Source organism: Phascolarctos cinereus, unplaced genomic scaffold (assembly GCF_003287225.1).
Source record: "Phascolarctos cinereus isolate Bilbo 61053 unplaced genomic scaffold, phaCin_HiC Scaffold_1;HRSCAF=81, whole genome shotgun sequence".
NCBI classification, from domain to species: Eukaryota; Metazoa; Chordata; class Mammalia; order Diprotodontia; family Phascolarctidae; genus Phascolarctos; species Phascolarctos cinereus.
In genome coordinates, this window is record NW_027555514.1 from 195,116,322 (window position 1) to 195,143,128 (window position 26,807).

The following is a 26,807-nucleotide window of genomic DNA, read 5'->3' on the forward strand; positions in this document are numbered from 1 at the left end:
GGCCCCTTGTAAGGGATAGAATCTCCCCTAGTTACACAAGGATAATCAAGGATAGATGACTTGTTTTTTGGGGGATGGTGCCAGGTCAAGCTGGTTGAGGTTTAAAGAAAACAAGCAGCTGTCCCAGAGACTAATAGTATGAGTGATACCAGCATTTGCTTTTTAATTACACCTTTAAACTAACTTAGAGGGAAAACTGCATTCCTGAGCTTAACTCAAGGTCATAAAAATGTGTATTTAGCTAATTATTAAAGCATACAGAATATAATTTTAATTTCTTCACGCTGAGGATACAAATATGAAAAATACACAGTCCCTGACCTTAGGGAGCTTAACATATTTTTTTGAGGGAGTGATAGTGTTAATATATATCTATTTACAAGATAGTTATAAGGGATGGAAATTGTTGAGGGGTGGGTGGGTAATTCAGGAAGGGAGTCTTGTGGGAAGTAGTTCTTTAAGCCATTTTGAAGGAAACTAGAGATTTTAGTGGTTTTTGTTGTTCAGTCATGTCTGACTCTTGTCTTCACCCTTAAGTGAGAGTGAAGAGTTGTGGATAGCACCAAAGTGGCAAATCTCTGTGACCAGAAAGATGGTTTTGCTCACTGCAAAAGTAAGGCGGTTTCAAAGAGGGGATGGGTTTTAGAGAAAGATAATGAATTATATTTTGGACATGCTGAATTTAAGTTGCTTTTAGTGGATTTTTTCTATTTATGCTTTCCCCATTCCTTTCCCCTCTGTCCACATATATCCCTTACCTGCAGGTGCTCCGCCCAAAAGAATGTAAATTTTGATCGATGAAACCTCAAAAGATATCTTGGGATTTAAGGGCTAGATTTCTTTCTTAAGGACTATGCCTTAAATCTAAAGGAAGATTTAAGGAAGAAACCTTTAGCCAGATAGGTAGATTAAGGTGGAGGGTGAAGGGAGATAAGGGAGGGATTCTTAGAGGAGTGGTTAGATTAAGGAATAGGAGGGTAAACTAGGGGGTAGAAGTAAATAAGAGGTGTGAGGAGGGATAAGGCAAGAAGGATAGTGAGGAAAAATAGAATGGAAGTAAATGTACAACAACTAATTATAACTTTGAATGTGAATGGGAGGAATTTACCTATAAAACAGCAGAATGGATTAAAAATCTGAATTCAACAATTTCAGGAAACAATAAAAATGAGAGATACACACAGTTAAAATAAAGGGTAGAATTTGTTATGTAAAAAAAAGCAAGGATAGTAATCGTGATCTCAAAGTTAAAGCTAAAATGGATGTAATTAAAAGAAAAATAGGGAAACTATATTCTTTTTTGCCAATATTATTCAATATTGTTTTAGACCTTTTAAAATTAGATAGTATATAAAATACCTGAGAGGATACCTGCCAAAATAGACACAGGAACTACACTCTATACAAATAAACTCAGATATAAATAATTGGAGAAATATGTATTGTTTATGGTAGACAAAGCCAATATAATAAAAATGACACTTTTTACTGCACTGGATAAATCTAACCACAAAATAAACAAGAAAGAAGTTAAGGAGATGAATAGAACATTAGAAAAGTTAGGTATGATAGACCTCTGGAGAAAACTGAATGGGGATGGAAAGGAATATACTTTTTTCTCGGCAGTACATGGCACATACACAAAAATTGACCATGTACTAGGGCATAAAAACCTCACAATCCGATGCAGAAAGGCAGAAATAGTAAATGCATCCTTTTCAGATCATGATAACAATAAAAATTATATGTTATAAAGGGCCATGGAAAGATAGACTAAAAAATAATTGGAAACTAAGTAATCTAATCCTAAAAAATGATTGGGTCAAACAACAAATCATAGAAACAATCAATAATTTCATTCAAGAGAATGACAATAATGAGACAACATACCAAAACTTATGGGATGCAGTGAAAGCAGTTCTTAGGGGAAGTTTTATATCTCTAAATGCTTACATAAATAAAATAGAAAAAGAGGAGATTAATGAATTGGGCATACAACTAAAAAAACTAGAAAAAGAACAACTTAAAAATCCTCAATTAAACACCAAATTAGAAATATTGAAAACCAAAGGAAAAATTAAGAAAATTGAAATTAAGAAAACTATTGAACTAATAAATAAAACTAAGAGCTGGTTTTATAAAAAACCAATAAAATAGATAACCTTTGGTTAATTTAACTTAAAAAAAGAAAGAAGAAAACCAAATTACTAGTATCAAGAATGAAAAGGGCGAAGCTACCACCAAGGAAGAGGAAATTAAAACAATAATTAGGAATTATTTTGCCCAACTATATGCCAACAAATTTGACAATCTTAGTGAAATGGATACATATTTACAAAAATATAAATTGCCCAGATTAACGAAGAGGAAGTAAAATACTTAAATAACCCCATCTCAGAAAAAGAAATTGAACAAGCCATTGATGAACTCCCTAGGAAAAAATCTCCAGGGCCAGATGGATTTACATGTGAATTCTATCAAACATTTAAAGAACAATTAATTCCAATACTATATAGACTATTTGGGAAAATAGGTGAAGAAGGAGTCTTACCAAATTCTTTTTATGATACAAATATGGTGTTGATACCTAAACCAGGAAGAGTCAAAATAGAGAAAGAAAATTATAGACCAATTTCTCTAATGAATATAGATGCAAAAATTTTAAACAAAATACTAGCAAATAGATTGCAGCAACTTATCACAAGAATAATACACTATGACCAGGTAGGATTTATACCAGGAATGCAGGGTTGGTTCAATATTAGGAAAACTATCAGCATCATTGAGCATATCAACACCAAAACCAACAGAAACCACATGATCATCTCAATAGATGCAGAAAAAGCTTTTGATAAAATACAACACCCATTCCTATTAAAAACACTAGAAAGCATAGGTATAAATGGAGTCTTCCTTAAAATAATAAATAGCATCTATCTAAAACCTTCAGCAAGCATTATATGTAATGGGGACAGGCTAGAAGCATTTCCAATAAGATCGGGGGTGAAACAAGGATGTCCATTATCACCACTGTTATTCAATATTGTACTGGAAATTAGCTTTAGCAATAAGAGAAGAAAAAGAAATTGAAGGCATTAGAATAGGCAAAGAAGAAACAAAGCTATCACTCTTTGCAGATGACATGATGATATACTTAGAGAATCCTAGAGAATCAAGTAAAAAACTACTTGAAATAATAAACAACTTTAGCAAAGTTGCAGGCTATAAAATAAACCCACATAAATCATCAGCATTTCTATATATTACCAACAAAGCCCAACAGCAAGAGATAGAAAGAGAAATCCCATTTAAACTTACTGTAGACATTATAAAATATTTAGGAGTCTACCTCCGAAACAAACCCAGGAACTCTATGAACACAATTACAAAACACTTTTCACACAAATAAAATCAGATCTAAATAATTGGAAAAACATCAGTTGCTCATGGGTAGGCCGAGCTAATATAATAAAAATGACAATCCTACCTAAGCTAATTTACTTATTCAGTGCCATACCAATCAAACTACCAAAAAATTATTTTATAGAGTTAGAAAAAATAATAACAAGATTCATTTGGAAAAACAAAAGGTCCAGAATATCAAAGGAACTAATGAAAAGAAATGCAGGGGAAGGTGGCCTAGCAATTCCAGATCTTAAATTGTATTATAAAGCAGCAATCATCAAAACTGCTTGGTACTGGCTAAGAAATAGGGAGGTGGATCAGTGGAATAGGTTAAATATGCAAGACACAGTAGTCAATGACTATAGTAATCTATTATTTGATAAACCCAAAGACCCCAGCTTCTGGGATAAGAACCCACTCTTTGAAAAAAACTGCTGGGAAAACTGGAAAAGAGTATGGCAGAAACTAGGCATAGACCCAAATCTCACACCATATACCAAAATAAAGTCAAAATGGGTTCATGACTTAGATATAAAGGCTGATACCATAAGTAAACTGGGAGAACAAGGAATAGTTTACCTATCAGATCTATGGAGAACAGAAGAATTCATGACCAAACAGGAGATAGAGAACATTATGAAAAGCAAAATGGATAATTTTGATTACATTAAATTGAAAAGTTTTTGCACAAACAAAGCCAATGCAACTAAGATTAGAAGGAAGGTAGAAAATTGGGAAAGAATTTTTACAACCAGTCTCTCTGATAAAGGCCTCATTTCTAAAATATATAGAGAATTAAGACAAATTTATAAGAACACAAGCCATTCCCCAATTGATAAATGGTCAAAGGATATGAACAGACAGTTCTCAGATGAAGAAATTAAAGCCATCTATAGTCATATGAAAAAATGCTCTAAATCATTATTGATTAGAGAAATGCAAATCAAAACAACTCTGAGGTACCACATCACACCTATCAGATTGGCCAACATGACAAAACAGGAAAATGATAAATGTTGGAGAAGATGTGGGAAAATTGGAACACTAATACATTGTTGGTGGAGTTGTGAAATGATCCAACCATTTTGGAGAACAATTTGGAACTATGCCCAAAGGGCTACAAAAATGTGCATACCCTTTGATCCAGCAATAGCACTTCTAGGGCTATATCCCAAAGAGATCAAACAAATGGAAAAGGACCCACATGTACAAAAATATTCATAGCAGCTCTTTTTGTGGTGGCAAAGAATTGGAAATTGAGAGGATGCCCATCCATTGGGGAATGGCTGAGCAAGTTGTGGTATATGAATGTAACGGAATACTATTGTGCTATAAGAAATGATGAACAGGCTGACTTCAGAAAAACCTGGAAAGACTTATATGGTCTGATGCTGAGTGAAGTGAGCAGAACCAAGAGGACTTTGTACACAATAACAGCCACGTTATGCGATGACTAATATTGTTAAACTGGACCCTTCTCAGCATTACAAGGATCTAAGAAATCTCCAGAGGCCTGGGATGGAAAATGCTGTCCACATTCAAAGAAAGAACTATGGAAGTCGAATTGCTATCAGTTATTTTTACCTTCTGTTGAGTTTTGTTTCATCTTTCTGATGGTTCCTCCTATTGGTTTTAATTTTTACTTACAACTTCACTAATGTGAAAATATGTTTAATAGGAATCTAAATGTAAAGCCTATATCAGATTGTGCACTGTCTTGGGGGAGGGTGAGGGAGAGGAAGGGAGAGAAAAATTTTCAACTCAAAAGTGTATGGAAGTGATTGCTGATAAATCACAATAAATTAATAAAATTTGAAAAAAGGGGAAAAAAAGGGGAAAAAATGACACTTTTACCTAATGTATTTATTCAGTGTTATCCATCCCAATTAAATTACTTAAAAATTATTTTTCCAAGTTAGAAAAAAATAATAAAAGAATTCATTTGGAAGAACAAAAGTTAACAATTTCAGAGAAAATTTTGAGAAAAAATAAGGGAAAAAATGCAAAGGAGGGAGATTCAGCAGCACCAGACCTTAAACTATATTATAAGGCAGTAAATATCAAAATTATCTGGTATTGGCCAAGAAATAGAAAAGTAAATTAGTGGAGCAGAGTAGGCATGTAATAGTAAAGAGCTGTAGTAACTTTGTGTTTGACAGGTGTTTAAGTTTTTGGGATAAGAATTCAATATTTGGTGAATGTTGGGATAGCTGAAGAACAATCTGGTGGGAATTGAGCATAGACAAATATATTAAGCCACATACCAGGCTGGGAGCAGAATGCACATATGACCTAGATTTCAAGGGAGATATCACAAGAAAATTAGAAGGATGTGAAACATATTACCTATCAGACTTCTGGACAGGAGAATAATCTATTAAGAAACAAGTAATAGGATTGTTGAGGTATAAAATGGATAGTTTTGATTATTTTAAATTAAAAAGTTCTTGTATAAATAAAACCAGTATAGCCAAAATTAGGAGGAAAGCAGAAAATTTCATAGACAGTCTCTTTGATAAGGGTCTCAAATATATAAAGAACTTTGTCAAATTTATAAGAATGCAAGTCATACGCTAATGGATAAATGGTCAAGGGATAGGAACAGGCAGTTTTTCAATGGAGAAATCAAAACTATATATAATGATATGAAAAAATCCTCTAAGTCATTATTGATTAGAGAAATGCAAATTAAAACAACTTTGAAGTATCATCTTATATCTGTCAGATTGGCTAAAATGATAGATGCTTTTCAGTTATGGAATAGCTAAACAAGCTGTGGTATATGATTATGATGGAATACTACTGTGATGTAAGAAATGATGAGCCTCTTGATTTAGAAAAAACATGGAAAGACTTGAACCTATGAGGGAAGATGTTATCCACCTCCAAAATACACACAGTATGATCTTATATATATATATATATATATATATATGTATGTATATATATATGTATATGCTTATGTATATGTATATGTATATATATGTTTAATTGTAGCCTTCTCTAGGGTGGGGTGAGAGGGAGGGAGAAAAAAAAAAGTGCACAGCAGAGAACAAAAGAAAACCTAGAAGGAAGCACAGAAAAGCTGGGTAGCTTTGAAAACAATGTATAGTATTTATTACGTAGGTTTTCTTGAAATGGAAATGTATCATTCTGTATTGAATTTTTTCTTATGTTCTGCTGTGTACATGGAAACATTTTTTTTTCTCATTTTGCACCTGCTGCATTCCAGTGACTGTGTTAGTAAGCACAGGTGATATGACAAAAGTACTCTCTGTCTTCACAGAGCTTACGTGCTATCAGAGGATAATGTTATATAAACTTCTGTTTACAAAATAGATGCACAGTCAGTCTTCAGCATTCATGCATTTAATTTTTGCAACTTCAAGCATTTGTGTTATTTTATTAGTAATCTCATTTTCACTGTTGTGTTGGCAACCATGCGCATTCATGTTATGCATAGTAGAGAAAAAAATGAGAGGTATGATGAGTGCAAGTTTGTGGAGCAGCTGGTATCCTACTAGCTGCTTTGTTGAACTTGTTCACTCTACCATTGTAGAGTAAAGAGTTCCCTGTGAATTTGTTGCATGTTTTCATTGTTTGCCTTTAAAACTCAAGTTTTATGTTGTAGTTATGCCCCCAAAGTGTAGTGTAGGTACTTTGGGCTCTAAGGTGATATTGAGACCTCACCAGTCTCAGTGTCTTCTGAGAGCAGCAGCTAAAGTCCCAGCAATCTCTCTCTTGGTTTTCAGAGAGCAGCCAAGGTAGAATAGTTTATGGTAGTATAGTACATCACCCTCACACTGCCATCTGACACAGTGAAAAGTAAGATTCAGGTTAAAAAAATTTTTAGTTTTAAGAATTTTATTTTATCTGCAGTATTTAGGGTACTGTAGATTTTGTGTGTTATGAAAAGTGAATATTGTCGGAAATCAGTGTGATTTGTTTTTTGAAATATTAGCACAAAAGGTCACAGAGTTCTAGTGATTACTATTGGGAAAAATGTTTTGCATGTTTCCAGTTTTATTTTATGTACTGCATTTTATGAATTATGTCATGGTTACTGTGTTAGGAAAAGTACCTACTTTCAGAATTAATGTTTTGTTATTAAGTATATTCAGAAAAGCGTATTTTTAGCAATCTGTAGTGCAAGATTACAGCTTTTGGTGGTTGTGTGAACCTAGCCCCCTATTTCCTATAGGTTCAGTGCACCCATATTTGTGTTTTTTACTTTTGTGCAATTTTCTAATTCAATTCCTGTGAAAATTGAGGATTGGCTATTTGGTGGGAGAAACTAGTAGTAGGTGGAGGATCACTAGAAGATAATATATAGGAGGAGAAGGTGGCCAGCAGGATCAGAAACTGCAGAAAGGTCAAAATAGATGAAGGATTTAGCAAAGGCTTATAAACTTGACATTTTAAAAATCACTGGTCACTTTGGAGAGGACAGTTTTACTAGAGTTATAAGATTAGAAAACAGCCTGAAAAAGGTTGAAGGGATAGTGAGAGAAGTGGAATCTGAATATAGGCAACTTTTTCTAGGAGTTTGGCTGGCAAAGGGATGAGAAATGTAGAGCAAAATCATTGCTTGACAACTATTAAATGACTTGTATTAAAATGAATTTCAGGAATAGACAGGAAGTTATTTTTTTATTTCCTTTTTAGAGGTCCCAGCAATACAAGTGTCATTGGGTTAATAAAAATTGAGTTTCCTACAGATTTAAATCCCTGTTTCAGTCTTAAGTCTATTTAGTGAGAACGTTGGTGCGAGTGTCTTTATAGGGTAGACCAGTATTTTTCTGTCTTGCAGAATTAGTTTAAACTTTATAACAATTCTTTGTTACAGGGATTCAGTTCTAGATGTTAGCCTAGCCGACTGAAGCTCTTTACAGCAAAGGTTGTAACTTAAAAAAACAAGAAAAAACAAACAAACCCAGGAGCATGATAAAAGATGGTTTGCAGATTAAATTATTGAATTTCATGTAGTTCTTTAAAATTATATTTTTTTCCTCTCAAAATAACCAAATGTATGAACTTTAATAGAACTTCTGCAGTATCAGAGACCATGTTCTGGAGGACTTAGCCTTATGACTTCTAGAATTTGCCCTTGGAGGCTCCCCTTACTCCCATGGCCTCAGTGAAGAGTATTTCAAGTGGCAGGGTCCAGCTAAGATTCCCATTTCTCCTCATGCCCTCAATTGATTCAGATCCTAAACTTCACCCCATTCCTCCCTTTCTACTTTTGAAACCATCAGTACCACCATTGATTCTAGAAAGGGCATTTTCCCTATCTGCTTACCATACTTTTAACTTCCTAAACCAAAATGCTTCACCTTGGCCACTAACTGCCTTGTAAGTGTTGTCTTCTGTTAGAATATAAACTCTTATTGTGTACTCTGAGCTCTTACTACAGTGCTTGACACATAGTACATGCTTGCATAATGCATTCTTTTCTTTTATTAGTTTATTTTTTAATTAAATTTAAGCATTTTGAATTTTACAAACATCAGAAAAGAGCATTTCTGTGTAGAACATAAGCTATGAATCTCTTTTCCATAGGTTTGCTTTTGTATGTATTATATATGCATATATGTATATCACAATTTGATATGTGTATATCATAAGTGTACATATATGCATGTTATACATATCACATACATATTATAAATTTAACATATTACTTTCAAAATTGACCTGCTTATCTCTGTGTCCTTCTGCACTTGGTTTGTTCTCTTCTCCTCTGTGCACTTTTCAGATTATTACTCTGGCCTTTTCTTTTTTCCTTATTACCCTTTCTGCCCTTTCCATAGTGCTGTCTTTCCAATTAGAAATAGAAGAAAAAAACTACTCAAAACAAATAAGCACAGTCTATATATCCACATGGTGGCCCTATCCAAAAATGTACATCTACCTCTATGCCTTGCATGTGTCAAGAGTTGGGTAATATGCTTCATTATAGGCCCTCTGGAAATGTGGTTAGTCATTGCTTTGATCAGTTTGACAAGTCTTTTGAAGTTTTTACAGTTTTTATCTTACAGATAAGAGTCTTTAGTGTTGACAGTTACTAAATTATTCTCCTAGTTCTGCTCATGTCACTCTGTATCTTCTTACTATTCTTACTTCCTAGCATTCTCTGAAATAGTCTTTTTTGTTTCTTATGGGACAATAATGTTTCTTTTTTTAAGTAATAACTTTTTATTGATGTTTTGTTTTTTATATCATTTTAGTTTCTACCAGCAATCTTTCCCAGTAACCTTTCCCTGTCCCTTCTTGAGAGCCATTCCATATAACATATAGTATATTTTTAAGGACAAAAAAAGAAAAAAAAATAGGAAAAATCAACTGATTTTTGAAATGTTACCAAAATCAAAAAAGTCTGAAACTATGTACAGTATTGAATATTTGTGCATTTTCTACCTCTTCCAAGGAGTGGGTTTGGAATACTTTCTCATATCTCTTCTTTGAGTCATGTTTTTTTTTTATAATTTTGCAGTAGTCACTTTTGATTTTTTTGTCTGTGGTTCTTTTCATTTACATTGTTGTTGTCATTGTACATATTGTTTTCTTGGCTCTGCCTGCTTCACACTGCATTAGTCCATGCTTGTCTATATTCATCAAATTTCATTTCTTATGCACAGTAATATTCTGTTACATTCATATACCACAATTTGTTTAGTCATTCTCCAACTGATGGGCATCTACTTTGTTGCCAGTTCTTTGCTATCACAAAAAAAAATGCCGTTATAAATATTTTGGTATATATGAGGTCTTTGGGGTATAAGCCCAGTAATGGAATCTCTGAGTCAAAGGATATGGACATTTTAGTTACTTTATTTGCATAATTCCATATTGTTTTCTGAAATGGGCATATGGATTTACTGCTTCCCTAACAATGCACCAGGATGCCTGTCTTCCCATAACCCATCCAGCATTGGTTATTCCCATCTTCTGTCATCATTGCTAATTTGCAGCTTTAGTTCAAGATCTTGATTCCAAGATGCCTGCATAGACTTGATGGTTCTTTGCAAATACCCAGTCTTCTGGTGTCTTTCAAAGATTCCTCCAGACTGAGTGACAGGGTAATTTAAATGCTTCTTCCTGTGACTGCCCTTGCCAGCAGTACTAGGGAGAACTCTGTCCCTTTACAGGACAACTTTATGAGGTTTATGCAGCTATTTTGAAACATCTCTTTGACCTGTAGGGAATTAGTTCTGTTTCTGGATTACAGTTTTAAAATAGGTGTTAAGAAAATTAGAGAAACAGACATGGCCAGATAGCTAGGTGGCAGAGGGGATAGAGCACTGGGCTTGGAGTCAGAAGTCATTTTATTGTGAGGCTCACATGAGATAATATTTATAAAAAGTACTTAGCACAAAACCTAGCGCATAGGAGGCACTATTATTCACTTCCCTTTTTACTAAATGAATACTTGCTATACCAAATTCAAGTATCTGTGCTCAAGCATGTGTCAAATGTTAGCTATAATCAAGTTCTGCTTCAACAGCATTGAACCATTTACTGATGAGTTCTGTAAATATTTCTATGAATATGAAAGGTTACATGTTCCAAATGTGATATATACATCTATATACACACATATGTAAACATGTGTGTGTACATATATATATATATATATTTGTAGAAAGTAATTTTTGAAGTTGTTAAAATATTTCCAGCATGGAAAAATTAGTCCTATAGTGCCTAACTTCCTTTTTTGGGAGGGCAGAGAAAAAGAAACAAATTTTTGCAACAATTTAAGGTAGATAGTATGGATATTACTGTAGCTATTTACAGATGAGAAAACTGTAGCCTAGAGAGCTTAAGTAACTAACCAAGGTCAACCAATAAAAGTAACGGAAATCAGAGAATAAAATATGTGTGTTTTTAGACACTGTGGCCAGTATTCCTTCCATAGGATGAACCAAAGTTTAATTATTAATCTTTTAGACTATAGAAGTAGACTAATTAGGTCCTCTCACATATGTCCAAGGCCTCAGTTTCCAAAGTCAATTGGTTATTTTTATTAGCTTATGTTCCATTGGTTAACTATGAAAACAAAGGAAGGGTTATTACTTTGTTTTGTTTCTTTTTTTGCTTTTTAATTACATTTCAGTTTTTAATTACTAGACATGTAAAATTGACTTCTGCAGTATATGGAAACTAGTTATTACTTCTTAGTAATAAATCATAATTCTAAAGTAATAAGTATATCTACTTATATTTTAAAATTCATTTCCCCAAGCACTTATTGTCTGCTCTATAAAATGCTGTGGATACAAAGGTAAAAACAGTTCTATCCTTGAGGAACTTAAGTTCTTCTGAGAGAATGCAACATGTTCATGTATATAAATATGAAGGACATACAAATAATGTAAAGTGATTTCAAAGATGAGAGTGTTGATATTGGGGGGGATTCAGAAAAGGTGGCACCAGAATGGTACTATGAAGGATGCCATTGTAGGAGGAATAACTGAGATTTGTATGCCAAAGTTGGATCCAAAGATGTCTTGATGGAATGTAATGTTGGGCAGATCGAATTAGATGAATTCTAATAGGGATAAATTTAAAGTTTTATTCTTGGGTTAAAAAAAATCAACTTCACAGATTCAAGATGTGTGAGATGTGTAGCTAGATACCAGTTCAGTTGAAAAAGATCTCTTCTATTTAGTCAGCAATATAGTTTAACAAACAAGCAAATGCAATCTTAGGCTGAATTAAAAGTGTGGTTTGAATTAAAACGTTTTTCAAAGCAAGGGAGGAAATAGTTCTACTGTACTCTGCTGTGCTCAAACCACAGTTAAATGTCACTTTTAGGAAGGACATTAATAAGATTGAGGGAGAGGGAGACAAAGAGGATGAAGGGCACAGAGACTATAACATCTAAGTACTGGTAAAAGGAACTGGAGAAGAGAAGTATTAGCCTGTACATGATAGCTCCTCTTAAGTATTCAGAGGTATTAGATTTGCCCTTCTTGTCCCCAGAGGGCAGAATTAGGAGTAATGGGTAGAACTTGGAGTGACTTAAATAGTCTTATTGATAGTTTTTAAGCAAATGATAATTTATTGTATATATTGCAGAGGGGGATGTTAATGTACATTTTGGACTCAACCACTGTGGTTTCTCTGAACTCTCTCTCTAGTAATAAGTGCATCCATTGTGATTTGATGAATTGAGTCTTTACGTGTGTGTGTGTGTGTGTGTGTGTGTGTGTGTGTGTTTGCGCTGCCCTGTCCCCTTTCAATTAAATGTTATCAGTGGTGACTAGTGCCTTAATTTTGTTAATGTTTATGTCAGCTGTATACATACCGTTACAGTTGTTTAGCCTCTGCTGTTGACAGGCAAGAAAAGGTGGTTTTTTTTTGCTTAATTTTCTGGGGTATTTGTGATCACACTGATTCCCTAGAATACACATGTGTAAGATAAATTACTCATGTGTGTTTTGAGAGATTTTAGATCTTGGTTAATTCCTTTCAGAATTATTAATGGTAATGGTTGAACTGCTGGCATTTTGCAGATCAGTTTTTCTCTCCTTCATTTGAGGATAAAATAAGAAGAAAGACTACATCTCTAGTGTAAAGTGTAGGGTTATGAGAAATGTCCTTAGTTATTCCTAGCTTCCCCAGAGGATCTAAGTAACTCTGTTGTTGCTCTATAGCAAATCACTGATTTAGGATTTTTGGTGTTTTTTTGTCATTAAAGCACATGCAGATGACAATCCAGGCTCTCCAGGATGAATTGCGGATCCAGAGGGACCTAAACCAGCTATTTCAGCAAGACAGTAGTAGCAGAGCTAGTGAACCCTTTGCAGCAGAGCTGACTGAGGAGAACTTTCAGAGGCTACATGCTGAACATGAGAGGCAAGCCAAGGAACTCTTCCTTCTTCGTAAGACCCTTGAAGAAATGGAGCTGCGCATTGAGACTCAGAAACAAACACTGAATGCACGGGATGAGTCCATAAAAAAGCTCTTGGAGATGTTGCAGAGTAAAGGACTGTCTGCCAAGGCTACTGAGGAAGACCATGAGAGAACAAGACGGCTGGCTGAGGCAGAGATGCATGTACACCACCTGGAAAGTCTCCTGGAACAAAAGGAAAAAGAGAGCAATATGTTGAGAGAGGTGAGTGTCTTAACTTCTTTATTGTCATTATCCTTATTTTTGTTTTTTTGCTAGCATCTCTTCCTAGACACAATTATCTGTTTTGTTATTCTAGGGGAAATAGACATTTCCTTCTCTGTTGAATTTTTCAGTGACGTTTATTCTATCCCACCTACCTAGCAGGGGATAACATTATCTCTTCTGTATGTGTTATCTCTAGGGTTTTTTGGTATCTAAAGATTTAGGCACTCAGTTTTTTGTGACCTCTTACATTGTTCTTTATGTGGACATATAGGAGAAGCTAACTGTTAAGAAAAACTGATCGTTGTTCAGTTAAAAGATGAATAAAATAAAATGAGCAGCTATTTGTATTTAAGAGAGCACAGAGAAAGATCTTGGCAGTTATAATGAATGGCTGCTCTGTGGTTTCCATGGAAATAGCTACCTTAACTGTAAAAGAGCATTTGATAAAACCATCCACTGCTAGGTTGGCACAGCCAGAAAAGGTGTATATATAAAGAAATAAAGTCACATACATTTTAAAGAGAAATTCAGTCCTCATCTAATATTCAGCCATCCTTTTTCAGTTTAAGCCAAACACAAATGAAAACTTTTCATCTTTGATAGAAAAAAGCAAAATTAGTAGCAATAATAATCCTTCTGTGATTGATCAGTGTGTTACTTTCATTTGTACATTATAAGACTCTTTTAGTCTGTTAGCCTAAAAATGCCATCCTTTGTAACTAAGAGGATAGAATATGTTTTTTCTGAAATTGTTATCTGTAATATCTACTTGAAATTTCTTCAGTGTTAAATTCTAGTTGAACAAAAAAGACCCTTATGTTTTTCAGTTTTCTTTATATTTCTCTATGAACCATGAAATATAATTATATATAGTGTTTTAGGAGCTCTGCTTTCACTCTGGCTTCAAAGTGGAGAAAACTTTTGTAAATATGTATTCTCATAGAATTTAAAGCTATAAGGGACCTCATGCATCTAGTCAAAATCCTTCATTTTATAGATGAGGCTCAGAATGATGGTTTATCAGATATCATAAGAATATTTGCCATCTTTGGAAGAAAACCACTGTATATTGTACGTGTAAAATAGGATTACTGTTTGGGATGTTTATTGAACACTCACTCCTAGGAGAAATCATTTTAATTGATCTTAATGGGTTCCTGGTAATAATAGAGCAAAAGATACCATACAGGTGATTTGACTCAGGAGATTTACTTGTGGTTCCTTTTATACCTTAAAATTTTTTTTTAAACACAAAAGATATATGCCCTCATACTGCATGCTGTAATGAAATTAACCCTTAAAAGAATTGTCAAGTTTTTGAAGATTAAAATATATCTCAGTTAAAAGGGAGAATAAATTAAAGTTACCTCTTTAAGCTAAAAGAAAAAAATGCAAGAAAATGAAAAATTAGGACATTTAAAAGTTTATTAAAAGGAAAGCTGTGGTGGTAATATTTTAGGGAAACATATAATAGCTAATTCTGAAAGGTGATCATAGCTAGGTAGCTAAATTTTAGTATAATATGTGGCCTGCACAAAAAAAAAGGAAAGATTTTACGCAATGTAGTGGAGTCCAAATATATTTAAATTCTATATTCCCTTAAATCTTTACAAATTGAAAGCAATAGGCTTCTGGCGCAGGAAGGCTATTCCTTTTACCACCCCAACCTCCATTATTACCTAGTATTTATATTTAGAGTCATATATTCACTATGCCATTTTGTTTGTGTTTTAGCATTTATTGAAGAGATAAGAAATGTTTTTGTAGATATTGCATGATCAGTTCTCAGAAGATTCTTGTATGATTGGGAATGTTTTACACTGAATAGGGAAACGTGGGAAAGAGGTGAAAGGGAAATAAGAAGAAGGTTAAGTGAAGGGAAAGGCAGCTGGGTGGCACAGCAGATAGAGCACTGAACCTGGAGTCAGGAAGACTCATCTTCCTGAGTTCTAATCTGGCCTCAGATACTTAACAGCTGTGTGACCCTGGGCAAGTCACTTAATCCTGTTTGCCTTAGTTTCTCATCTGTAAAATGAGCAGGAGAAGGAAATGGCAAGGCATTCCAATAACTCTGCCAAGAAGACCCCAAATGGGGAATCACAAAGAGTTGGACGTGACTGAAAAGCAACTGAACAGCTGCAGCAGGGCATGGAATGGGAGCATAAGAAATTAGTATGAGGGAAATAGTGATATTAACTATGAATTTGAATGGTATGAACTCATGACTTTGCAGCATCGCTTGAATATTTTCACCACTCTAGTGCAAGTCTCTCATCTTCTCACACCTGGACTCCTGCAATAACCTGCTGGTGGGTTTGCCACTTCAGTTTTCTCCCCTTTCCAATCCATTCTCCATTCAGTCTCAAAAAGTGATTTTCCTAAAATGCAGGTCTGATTTCCCCCCATTCCCCACCACCAGTTAAACTCCAGTTACTCCCTTTTGCCTCCAGGAGCAAGTACAAAATACTCTGGCATTGGAAGCCCTTCCTAACCCAGGCCCAATTACCTTATACCTTACTCCCTGGGCATTTTCTTTCCTTTTTTTTTTTTTAAAGAGGCAGTGGGGGTTAAGTGACTTGCCCAGGGTCACTAGCTAGTAAGTGAGGGGTCAGATTTGAACTCAGGTCCTCCTGACTTCACGGCCAGTGCTGTATCTACTGTACCACCTGCCTCTCCCTGGGCATTTTCTCTGGCTCCCTTTAAGTCCCAACTAAAATTCTATTTTCTGTGGAAAGCTTTCCCCAACCCCTTTATTCCAGTGCTTTCCCTCTGTTATTTTCTGACTATCCAGTATATAGCTTGTTTCGTTTTCTTGCTGTCTCCTCCATTATATTGTAACCTCCTTGAAGGCAGCTTTTGCCTGTTTTTTGTATCCTCTACATAGTGCCTGGCACATAGTAGGTGCTTAATAAATGTTTATTGATTAATTAATTGAATATATCAGAATACAGAATTCAGCGATATTTTATTTACAAGAAACATTCAGAACAGAAAAATACACTTAGAATTAAAATAAGGAACAATATATGTTTTACTTCAACTTAAGTAAAAAAGACAAAGGATGGCAATCACGATTTGAGTCAAGGCATCAACAAAAATAGATAATTAAAAGAGATAAACAGGGAAACTACATTTTGTTGAAAGGTACAAAGTAAATGAATTAATATTAAGTATGCATACACCAAATAGCATAGCATCTAAATGCTTAAAGTTTAAATGAATTACAAGGAGAAGTTGATAGTAGAATTACAATATTGGGAAATCTCTACTTACCTCTTTCAGACTGTGATGTGATCACGAAATAGATAGGAAGGAAAGATCTGAATAGAATTTTAGAAAAGCTACTTCTGATAGACCTAAAGGTCTATTAGATTGTTGAATGGGAATACAAATGAGTTGATCTTATTTGTCAGCTATGCATGGAAACTTAAAAAAGTTGACTATGTTTTAGGACATAAAAACCTCAAAAACAAATAGAAAATCAAAATATTAAGCCCGTCTTTTATGTATCATGATGTGTAAGAAAAATTATATTAAATAAAGGGCTATTGAAAAAAATGAAAAATTAAAGACTTAATATTGTAAACAATGCATGAGGCAGAGAACAAATCACAGAAGCAATTGGTAATTTCATTAAAGATAGCATTTCAAAATTTTTGGGATGGAGACGAAGCAGTCTTTTGGGGAAAATATATATATGCCTAAATGCTTTCATCAATAAAAGAAAAGAAAGAGAAGAAAAATGGGTTGGGCATACAATCAAAAAAACTTAGAAAACCAACAAATGAAATTCCAATTGAACACCAAAATAGGAATCCTGAAAATCAAAGAAGAGATCAATAAAATTGAAAGCAAAAAAAAGGATTTAATTAGTAAATAACACTAAATACTTATTGGTTTTGGGAACAAGCTAATATCTTAGACACACCATTAGTTAATTTGTTTAAAAAAGTAAAGAAGAAAGCCAAATTACCAGTACTAAAAAGGTGAATTCAAAATTAAAGAAGAAATACATCATTAGAAACTAGTTCACCTAGTTGTATAACTAATAAAAGTGATACTCTAAAATGGATCACTATTGACAAAAATATAAAATGTCCAGATTAACAAAACAAGAAATATAGCTCTTAACAAATTCAGAGAAAGAAATTAAAGTTATATATGGTTCCTCAAATAAAGGAAACTCTGGGTAATATGAGTTTATAAGCAAATCCTCTCAATTATTAAATAATAATCCCAAAACTACAGAACTATTTGAAAAAGTTGGAGGGGGAGACTCTATCAAATTATTTCTTTGTTACAAATATGGTCTTGATGCCTAAGCTAAGAAGAGTCAACACAGAAAAAGAAACCTCATATCCATTAGATTGGCAAAGGTGAAAACAAAGAAAATGACACGGAGATCTGTGGGAAAATAGGCACATTGAGAGACTGTTCTTGTAGTTGTGAATTGGTTTACCCATTCTGGAAAGAAATTTAGAACTGATAGAAGGCTTGGGTGCTTGTGCTTGGACCCTAATTCCAAAACTATATTTCTCCCTAGCCTCAAAAACACTATCCCTGGCAGTTTCTCCCCAGCCCAAGGACACTGTGCCTAGCAATTACTCATGAGTGGGCCCCGACAAAACACTTATCTCTCTCCCTGGTACAGTAACAGACTGCACCTATAGGAATTATTAGTTTGAACGGGCTTTGTACTGGCTCATAAAGATATTTGGTACCCACCAGACTGTCTATACTAACTTCTTATCTCATTATATGCATCCTGGACTCCTCATTATGTATATCCTAGACTTAAGACATGTACACTCCCTCCATCTATCTTGTCAAACAAGACATTGATTAGTGACAGAATATGCAATCCTCAGTGGGCCCTGCCTGCTAGTTAACTTAGTGATACAGTAGACCTAAAACCACACTTCTCTGCCCCCACCCCCCCTTTTTCCTTGTGAACTCTGGATAAAACGCCTGCTCTGTAGATACAAAAGTGCACTCCTTAACCACTCCCTAATCCCTTGGAAATCACCTAATTAGCATATTGGCACATGTTTTTCCTATGTAAGCTTTAACTGTACCCCTCTAAGGTTACAGTTTCCTTAAGAACTTTTGCCCACTGGATAGCGTGACAATAAACCTTTGCCAACTTGAATTAAAGCTTGCTTGAGTCCACAAATTCTTTTCAGATGACCCTATCCTGTACTTTGGTCCTTGAGGGTCCCTGCATCAGAATTGTTCCTCAAAAATTATTAAAACTTGCATACCTTTTGTCCCAGTGATACAATTATTAGGTCTATCCCTCAAGGAGATCAATAAAAGAGAAAAAAGACCTGTATGTACCAGAATTATAGCGGCTCTTTTTTTCTCCCATGGCTGTCCCCACCTTCTCAGCTGAGGACTGCTTTGTATTTTTCAGAAAAATCTGAGGCCATTCACCATGAGCTTCCAACTTTGTCATTCCACCAAAGCTACTCTCACCAAAGTTACTAATTGCCAAATCCTATACTTAGCGCCCTTTTCTCAATACTCATTCACCTTGTCATTGCAGCCTTTTGATCACTCTCCCTGATTAATAAATAAATGGTTTTTTATAAATGGTCTTTCTCTCCTCAGTGCTTAGATTAGACATTGTCTGACACTTGGTAGGTGCTTAATTGACTGAGTACTCAAACCAGTGAAATCATAGGTCTTTGATTTATTGAAGTAAGTTATACTATTTATTACTTAGGAAATATTAATGTAGAGTTTAAAAGAGTTGGGCTTAACATCAGGATATTTAGACCAGGAGTTCTTAACCTGTGTTCCATATTCTTCAGAAAAAAAATTTTTTATAACTGTTTCTGTGTAATCAGTTTCCTTTGTTTTCCCATTTGTTTTATGCATTTAAAAAACATTCTCTGAAGGACAAAAATGGTTTAGATTTTTTGATTTAGAAATTTTGTTTACTAATGGCAGAATTTTTTTTTAGTGGCCTTTTTTGTTCTGAGTGAAAAAATGGGAGTCTCATCTGGTAACATTTTATTATCAGGCTACAATTGCATGTCTTTGGATTTTCTATTTAAAAAGCCAGTGATTTTCTAGTTTAAACTTCCTCCATCCTTTTTAAAATTCTTTTAATTTTTTTTTTATTTTTAGGCAGTTGGGGTTAAGTGACTTGCCCAGGGTCACACAGCTAGTGTCAAGTGTTTGGTCTGAGGCCGGATTTGAACTGAGGTCCTCCTGACTCCAAGGCCGGTGCTCTATCCAGCTCGCCACCTAGCTGCCCCGTAAAAATTCCTCCATCCTTGAAAAACATGAAACTTAAAGCAAAAAAACAAAAACGAACAAAAATCCACCCAGTATATTAAATCTTTTGTTGAGAGATTCTAGATTCTTTATCTTTATCCTGCTTTCTACTCTTTTACTTTGGTTGCTGTGAAAATGACACCATCTGGTGGTCAGACTTCAAACAACAGTAGGTTGCTTTCAGTAACTAATCTAAAAATAAAGCAGAGCAAAAAACCTAGAGTGGGTCTAGAGCCATGCCTGGTAAAGTCATAGACATTTAAGGCTGTTGGCTGCTGAATGTGCTGAAGTGGCTTGAGGTCTTGACTTGGTGACAAGAGGACCAGAGTTCAAATCATGTCCCAGGTAGCTACTAGTTGTGTGAGCCTGGGCAACTAAATTACTTGGTCTCTTCATACCTCATTTTCCTTTTCTGTAAAATGAAAGGATTAGACTTAGGGATTTCTAAGGGCCTTTCCTCTATAAATCTGTGACCCAGTGACCCCATGATCCCTAGCAGTTCTGAGGTTTACTGGCAGTATGGGATAGAGAAGGTAGAATAAGGAAAACGGGGAAGAGGAAAAGGCACAGGAGGCCTAGGCAGTTAATTTCAACTATCCTTAATTCAGAAGGGAGATCATCTAGTAAGTATAAGAGAAAGGATAAAACAAACAGTGACGATTGGTGATTTACTTCTTTTTTTTTTCAGCCAAAGACAAGGATTATTAGAACATCCTCCATATTGAGCAGACTCTAAAGGAGTCTGAACATTAGTGAGCTGTTGGCTAGATTTTAAGAATCTGAGCTGGTGATTTACTTCTGAGGTACACTGAGGCAGATATTTGTTGCCCTGATGACAAAAAGATGTTTGCCATCTATCTGGGATGTGATGGTTGACTTTCCAAGATTTGCAAAACCTTATAGCCAGTGCCATTTTTGCTCTTTAATGTGGGCACAAATGATAATGCCAGGAACAATCTAAAATGCCATGCTGAAGATGATGAAGTCTTGAATGAGAATCTAATGGTCTTAGAAACACAAGTAGTTTTTCATCATTGTTACCTATTGAAGGCAAGTCCTTCTAAAGTGAAGAAGATTTAGGAATGCTGGTTAAGAAAGTATAATTTGAGGGGCAGCTGGGTGATACAGAAAATAGAGCACTGGCCCTGGAGTCAGGAAGACCCAAGTTCAAATCTGGCCTCAGGCACTAGCTGTGTGACCCTGGGCAAGTCACCCCTGATTGCTCAAAAAAAAAAGGAAAAAACAAAAAAAAGTTAATTTGTAAAGAGGATTTGCTGTTTATTGTTCAGTGTCAGCTTCGAAGGTGGTCTTTAGTGAAGTGCCATAGTAATTTGAGCTTGGTGTGTTGCTTTTTGCCGTTTTTATCAGATGATAACCTGATGGTGAAGAAGGACCTTGAGCCCATTTCACATAAGGTTTGGTTGAGGGAATGAGGGATGTTTAGCCTGTAGAAGAGAAAACTCATGATTTTAAGCATAATAATAATAAAATAATAAAAATAGTAATAGCAGTCCTTTGTTTTTGAAGAGGACCAATAACAGCATGGGGTAATGTCTTGAATTGTGTGTGAATTGGATGTAAGTTCTTGAATTGTCCAAGCCCAGTGGCAAGACAGAAGTCAGGATGAATGGTGATGGCCCGGGATGCAGTGGATGACATTGGTGTCTTGGATGTCTAAGGTCTGAGCACTCCACAGCATCTTCTTTGGTTGCCTTTGTGGTCATTGAAATAAAGTGTTCTCATCTGCCCATTCTCTTGGGGGAAGTCTCTCCATCCTTGGGGTAGACATCTCACTAACTCACCTGTGGATTTGAGACCTGTTCGTTATCCTCAAGGTGGTTTAGCCCATCTGCCAAGACAGTTTTACCAGGGTGTAGCTTCTATGCAAGCTACTGCTTCTTGGAGCCACTGGGAATACAATTAATAAAAAAGAAAGATAGCAATGGTAGTAGCATTTATGTAGTGCCTTAATGTTTGTAAAGCACTGTTCATAACTATGTTCAAGTATTTGAATGACCATCTTATGTAGGAGGGTCTAGATTTGTTCCATTCAGCCCCATAGAGCAGAACCAGCAGCAGTAGGTGGAAATTATATTATATATAAATATATATTTATATGTATTTAATAAATATATACATATAAAAACATAATATATATATATATAAATATATAAAATTACAGGTTAAAATAAATTTAAAAATGTCTATTTTGTCTCTTATGTCTCCTCTATCCTTTCTTTGGTTATATATATTCCTCTTAACCCAAGGTATGAAAGATCATGTCATAATAAAAAAAATTTGTCTTGGATATCCGTTTGGAGCACAAGATATTGGTCTAAACTAATTTTCTTATTTTAAAATGTTTTTGGTAATATTGATAGTTTTTGATTTGGTTGGGTCAGTTCTTTCTGGGCTTTACCGGTTTTATATTATTGCTGTTCCAGCAATTGTCCCAGCATTTACCATTCCTTTTTTTTGTTATCTTTGCCAATTTACTGGGTGTGAGGTAAAACCTCTGAGTTGTTATAATGTACATTTCTCTTATTAGTGACTTGGAGCAATCTTTCATATGGTTCTTTGGAGAGCTGTTTGTTCCTATCTGTTGACCATTATCCATTGGGGAAAAACTCTTGGTCTTACGTATTAGTATTATTTGCCTCTTCCTCTTGGCTATCAGACTCTCATCAAAGATATTTGATCCAAGTTTTTACATCTATATGTGTGAGTATCTATATTTATATCTGTATAACTAAATATACGCACTCCAATGGACACCTTCCATTATCCTTTTTTCATTGCTAACTCTAACTTAATAAACTGAACAAAATAAATATTTTGTTCATGTAACGGCTTTTTATCTTCATGTGCTCAAATGTATTTATCTTATCTTTTTTTTTAGTTCACAGTTTTGTTTTGTTTTTTAATTGAGAATAAGATAAATTGATTCTTAGGTGTTTTGATGTTTCATCATATTAAAGGGGCAATTCTTTTTATCTCAAAAATTTTTTTTATTAGTTTATTTTTAGTTTTCAACATTTACTTCCATAAGCTTTTGATTTTTAAATTTTCTCTTCCTCCCTTCCCTCCCCACCTCCCCAAGACAACATGCAATCTGATATAGGCTCTACATGTACATTCCTGTTAAACATATTTATCTATTTTATCTTTTGTGGTGATCTCTGTCCCTTATTTGATTAAGAATTCTCTTCTTATTTACAGCTGTGAATGTTTAAAATTCTTTTCTGATTTTTCTGTGCTGACTCTCTTAATATTCAGGACATATATTCATTCTGCAGCATTTATTGTAAGATACTGAATTTGAAACTAATCTTTGCCAACTACTTTCCAGTTTTCCTAGGCATTCTTGTCAAATAAGGGGTTATTTTCCAATTAATGTATGTATTTAGGTTTATCAAGCAGTGGTTTATTGAGTTCAGTTGCTAAACCTAATTTCTACCAAACTACTTTCTACTTTTCCTAAGCATTTCCCCTCCTCCCCCTGATATGTCTTTGGGTTTATCCATCTTCTGGTGACCCTCTTTTCTGTTTTTTTAACCAGCACCAAATATTGTTTATGATTAGTACTTTATAATATAGCTTGTGATTTTGTAATGCTATGACCCCTTCATTTCTGCCTTTTTTCCCCATTATTTTTCTCTAATTTACATTATTTATTAAGATGATCTGTTCATGTAAGGAAATCTGGGAACCAGAAACTGAAATAGGTGACATTATCATCAGAATGTACTAGTCTACTTGGCTAGAAAGAAGAAATAAATGAGTTTAGGAAACTGATCACTAATCTTACAGGGGAGGATTGATGATAGAATTAGATTATCTGGACATCTGCTAAAAGCAGCCAGTAATTTTTGCCTTGCCTTAATGATAATTTTATCTTTCAAAAGTCAGAAGATTGAATGAAAGATTTTTTCTGGATCCGATTCTCACTGGGCTTCTGTGATGCAAATGAAGGGAACCTTGGTGGGAAATAATTATCTTTGAGTTTGTGACAGATTATGTCTAAGTTTACTTCTCTAACATGCAGTCTGTTGGAAGAGCAGAAGTCAAAGGGTTCAAATAAAAGATAGGTTGGATCCTGTGGATCCAAATTATTCTGGGGAAGTTTGCTCTGAGGAGATATGATACTTTTTAAAATGAAATTCTCAAGGCATAAGGAGAAACTACCATTGAGAAGGAAAAGAGGAATTTGAAGAGAATGATTGGATACACAAGCAATTCTTTTTTGTTTAGTATTTTATTTTTCCCTAGTTACATGTAAAAACAATTTTAAATATTCATTTTTTAAAACTTTGAGTACCAAATTCTCTCCCTTCCTTCTTCCTCACTGTTCCACGTTGAGAAGGCAAGCAATAGGTTATACATGTGTAGTCATGCAACACATATCCATAATAGTCATGTTGTGAAACAAAACATAAACCAAAAAAAAAACCCTCAAGAAAAATAAAGCAAAAAAAAATGCTTCAGTCTGTTTTCAGACCCCATGAGTTCTTTCCCTGGGATGGACAGCATTTTTCATCATAAGTCCTTCAGAGTTGTCTTGGATCATTGTGTTGCCGAGATTATTCCTAAGTCATTCACAGCTGATCATCTTACAATATTGCTGTTACTCTGTACATAGTACATTTCACTTTGCATCAGTCCATGCAAATCTTTCCAGGTTTTTCTGAGAGCATCCTGCTCATCATTTCTTATACAAAAAAAGCATTCCATCATAATCTTATACCTTAGCCTGTTTAGCCATTCGCCAACTGATGGGCATCCCCTCAATATCTAATTCTTTGTGCCCCAGAAAAGAGCTGCTATAAATATTTTTGTACATGTAGATCCTTTGCCTTTTTGATTTTTATCTCTCTTGGGATATAGACCTAGTAGTGGTATTGCTGGGTCAAAGGTTATGCATGGTTTTATAGCCCTTTGGGCATAGTTCTCTACAGAATTGTTCAATCAGTTCACAGCTCTATCAGCGATTCATTAATGTCTCATTTTTCCCACATCCCGTCCCACATTTGTCATTTACCTTTTCTGTCCTATCAGCCAATCCGTTAGGTATAAGGTAATATGTCAGAATTGTTTTAATTTGCATTGCTCCAATCAATAGGGAGTTAGAGTATTTTTTCATATGGCTGTAGATAGCTTTGATTACTTCATCTGAAAACTGATCATGTCTTTTGATCATTTTATCAATTGGTGATGGCTCTTATTTTTATAAATTTGACTCAGTTCTCTATGTGTTTGAGAAATGAGGCCTTCATCAGAGAAACTTGCTTCAAAATTTTTTTCAGTTACTCTTGCTAACTGTATTTCCTTCCATTCCTCTCACCCTACCCCATTTATTCTATTCTCTCTTTTCACCCTATCTGTCCTCAAAAGTGTTTTGCTTCTGACTACCCCTCCCCCATCTGCCCTCCTTTCTATCGCCCCTCACCCCCTTCTCTTATCTCCTTTCTCTCCTAATTTCCTATAGGGTAAGATAGATTTCTAAACCCAATTGAGTGTGTATGTTCCCTCTTTGAGCCAGTTCTGATGAGAGTAAGGTTAACTCATTCCCCCTCACCTCCCTCTCTTCCCCTCCATTGTAAAAGATTTTTCTTGCTTCTTTTATGTAAGATAATTTACCCCATTCTCCCTCTCCCTTTCTCTTAGTACATTTCTCTTTCACTCCTTAATTTTATTTTTTAGATATCCTACATTCATGTTCGGTTCACACCTATGCTGTCTGTATGCTTCCAACTACTGTAATAATGAGAAAGGTCTTAGGAGTTAAACATATCATCTTCCCATGTAGGAATGTAAACAGTTTAAACCTATTAAGTGCCTCATGATTATCCTTTCTTGTTTACCTTTTTATGCTTCTCTTGAGTGTTGTATTTGAAAGTCAGATTTTCTATTCAGCTCTGGTCTTTTCATCAAGAATGCTCAAAAATCCTCTATCTCATTGAATGTCCATTTTTTTCCTCTGAAAGGTTATACTCAGTTTTGCTGGATAGGTGATTCTTGGTTGTAATCCTAGCTCCTTTGCCCTTTGGAATATCATATTCCATGCCCTCTGCTCCTTTATATCGGAAGGTGCTAAATCATGTGTTATCCGGACTGTGGCTCTGTGATACTTGAATTGTTTCTTTCTGGCTGCTTGCAATATTTTCTCCTTCCTGGGAATTTGGCTATAATATTCCTGGCAGTTCTCCTTTTGAGGTCTCCCTCAGGAGGTGATCGGTGGATTATTTCAATTTCTATTTTACCCTCTGGTACTAGAATCTCAGGACAGTTTTCCTCTTGAAAGATGATGTCTAGGCTCTTTTTTTGATCATGGCCTCAGGTGGTCCAATAATTTTTTAATTATATCTGCTAGATCTATTTTTTAGGTCAGTTGTTTTTCCAGTAAGATATTTCACATTGCCTTCTATTTTTTCATTCTTTTGGTTTTCTTTTATTGTTTCTTGATTTCTCATAAAGTTATTAGCTTCCATTTGCTCCATTCTAATATTTTTCCCTTTTTAAAAATTTTTTATTAATTTATTTTGATTTATCAACAATCACTTCCATATGCTTTTGAGTTGAAAATTTTTCTCCCCCTTCCTCCCCCTCCTCCCCAACACGGCACACAATTTGATATAGGCTTTACATTTACATACCCATTAAACATATTTTCACATTAGTGAAGTTGTAAGTAAAAGTTAAAACCAATAGAAGGAACCATCAGAAAGAGGAAACAAAACTCAACAGAAGGTAAAAATAAGTGAGAGTGATTCGACTTCCATAGTTCTTTCTTTGGATGTGGACAGCATTTTCCATCCCGAGGCCTCTGGAGGTGTCTTAGATCCTCCTAATGCTGAGAAGGGTTCAGTTTAACAATCTTAGTCATTGCATACCGTGGCTGTTATTGTGTACAAGTCCTCTTGGACTTGTACACTTCACTCAGCATCAGACCATATAAGACTTTCCAGGTTTTTCTGAAGTCAGCCTGTTCATCATTTCTTAT

At 34.8% G+C, this 26,807-nt stretch overlaps 1 protein-coding gene across 10 annotated transcripts in view; it reads left to right on the forward strand.

Annotated features, from left to right (window-relative positions):
• ERC1 (ELKS/RAB6-interacting/CAST family member 1) overlaps positions 1-26,807 on the forward strand; it is a 342,335-nt gene that overhangs the window by 33,787 nt on the left and 281,741 nt on the right. For all 10 annotated transcript variants that reach the window (XM_078156089.1, XM_078156085.1, XM_078156087.1 and 7 more), the window contains exon 2: positions 13,106-13,522. In XM_078156089.1, the coding sequence (XP_078012215.1) occupies positions 13,106-13,522 (417 nt within the window). The remainder of the gene's footprint in view (positions 1-13,105; positions 13,523-26,807) is intronic.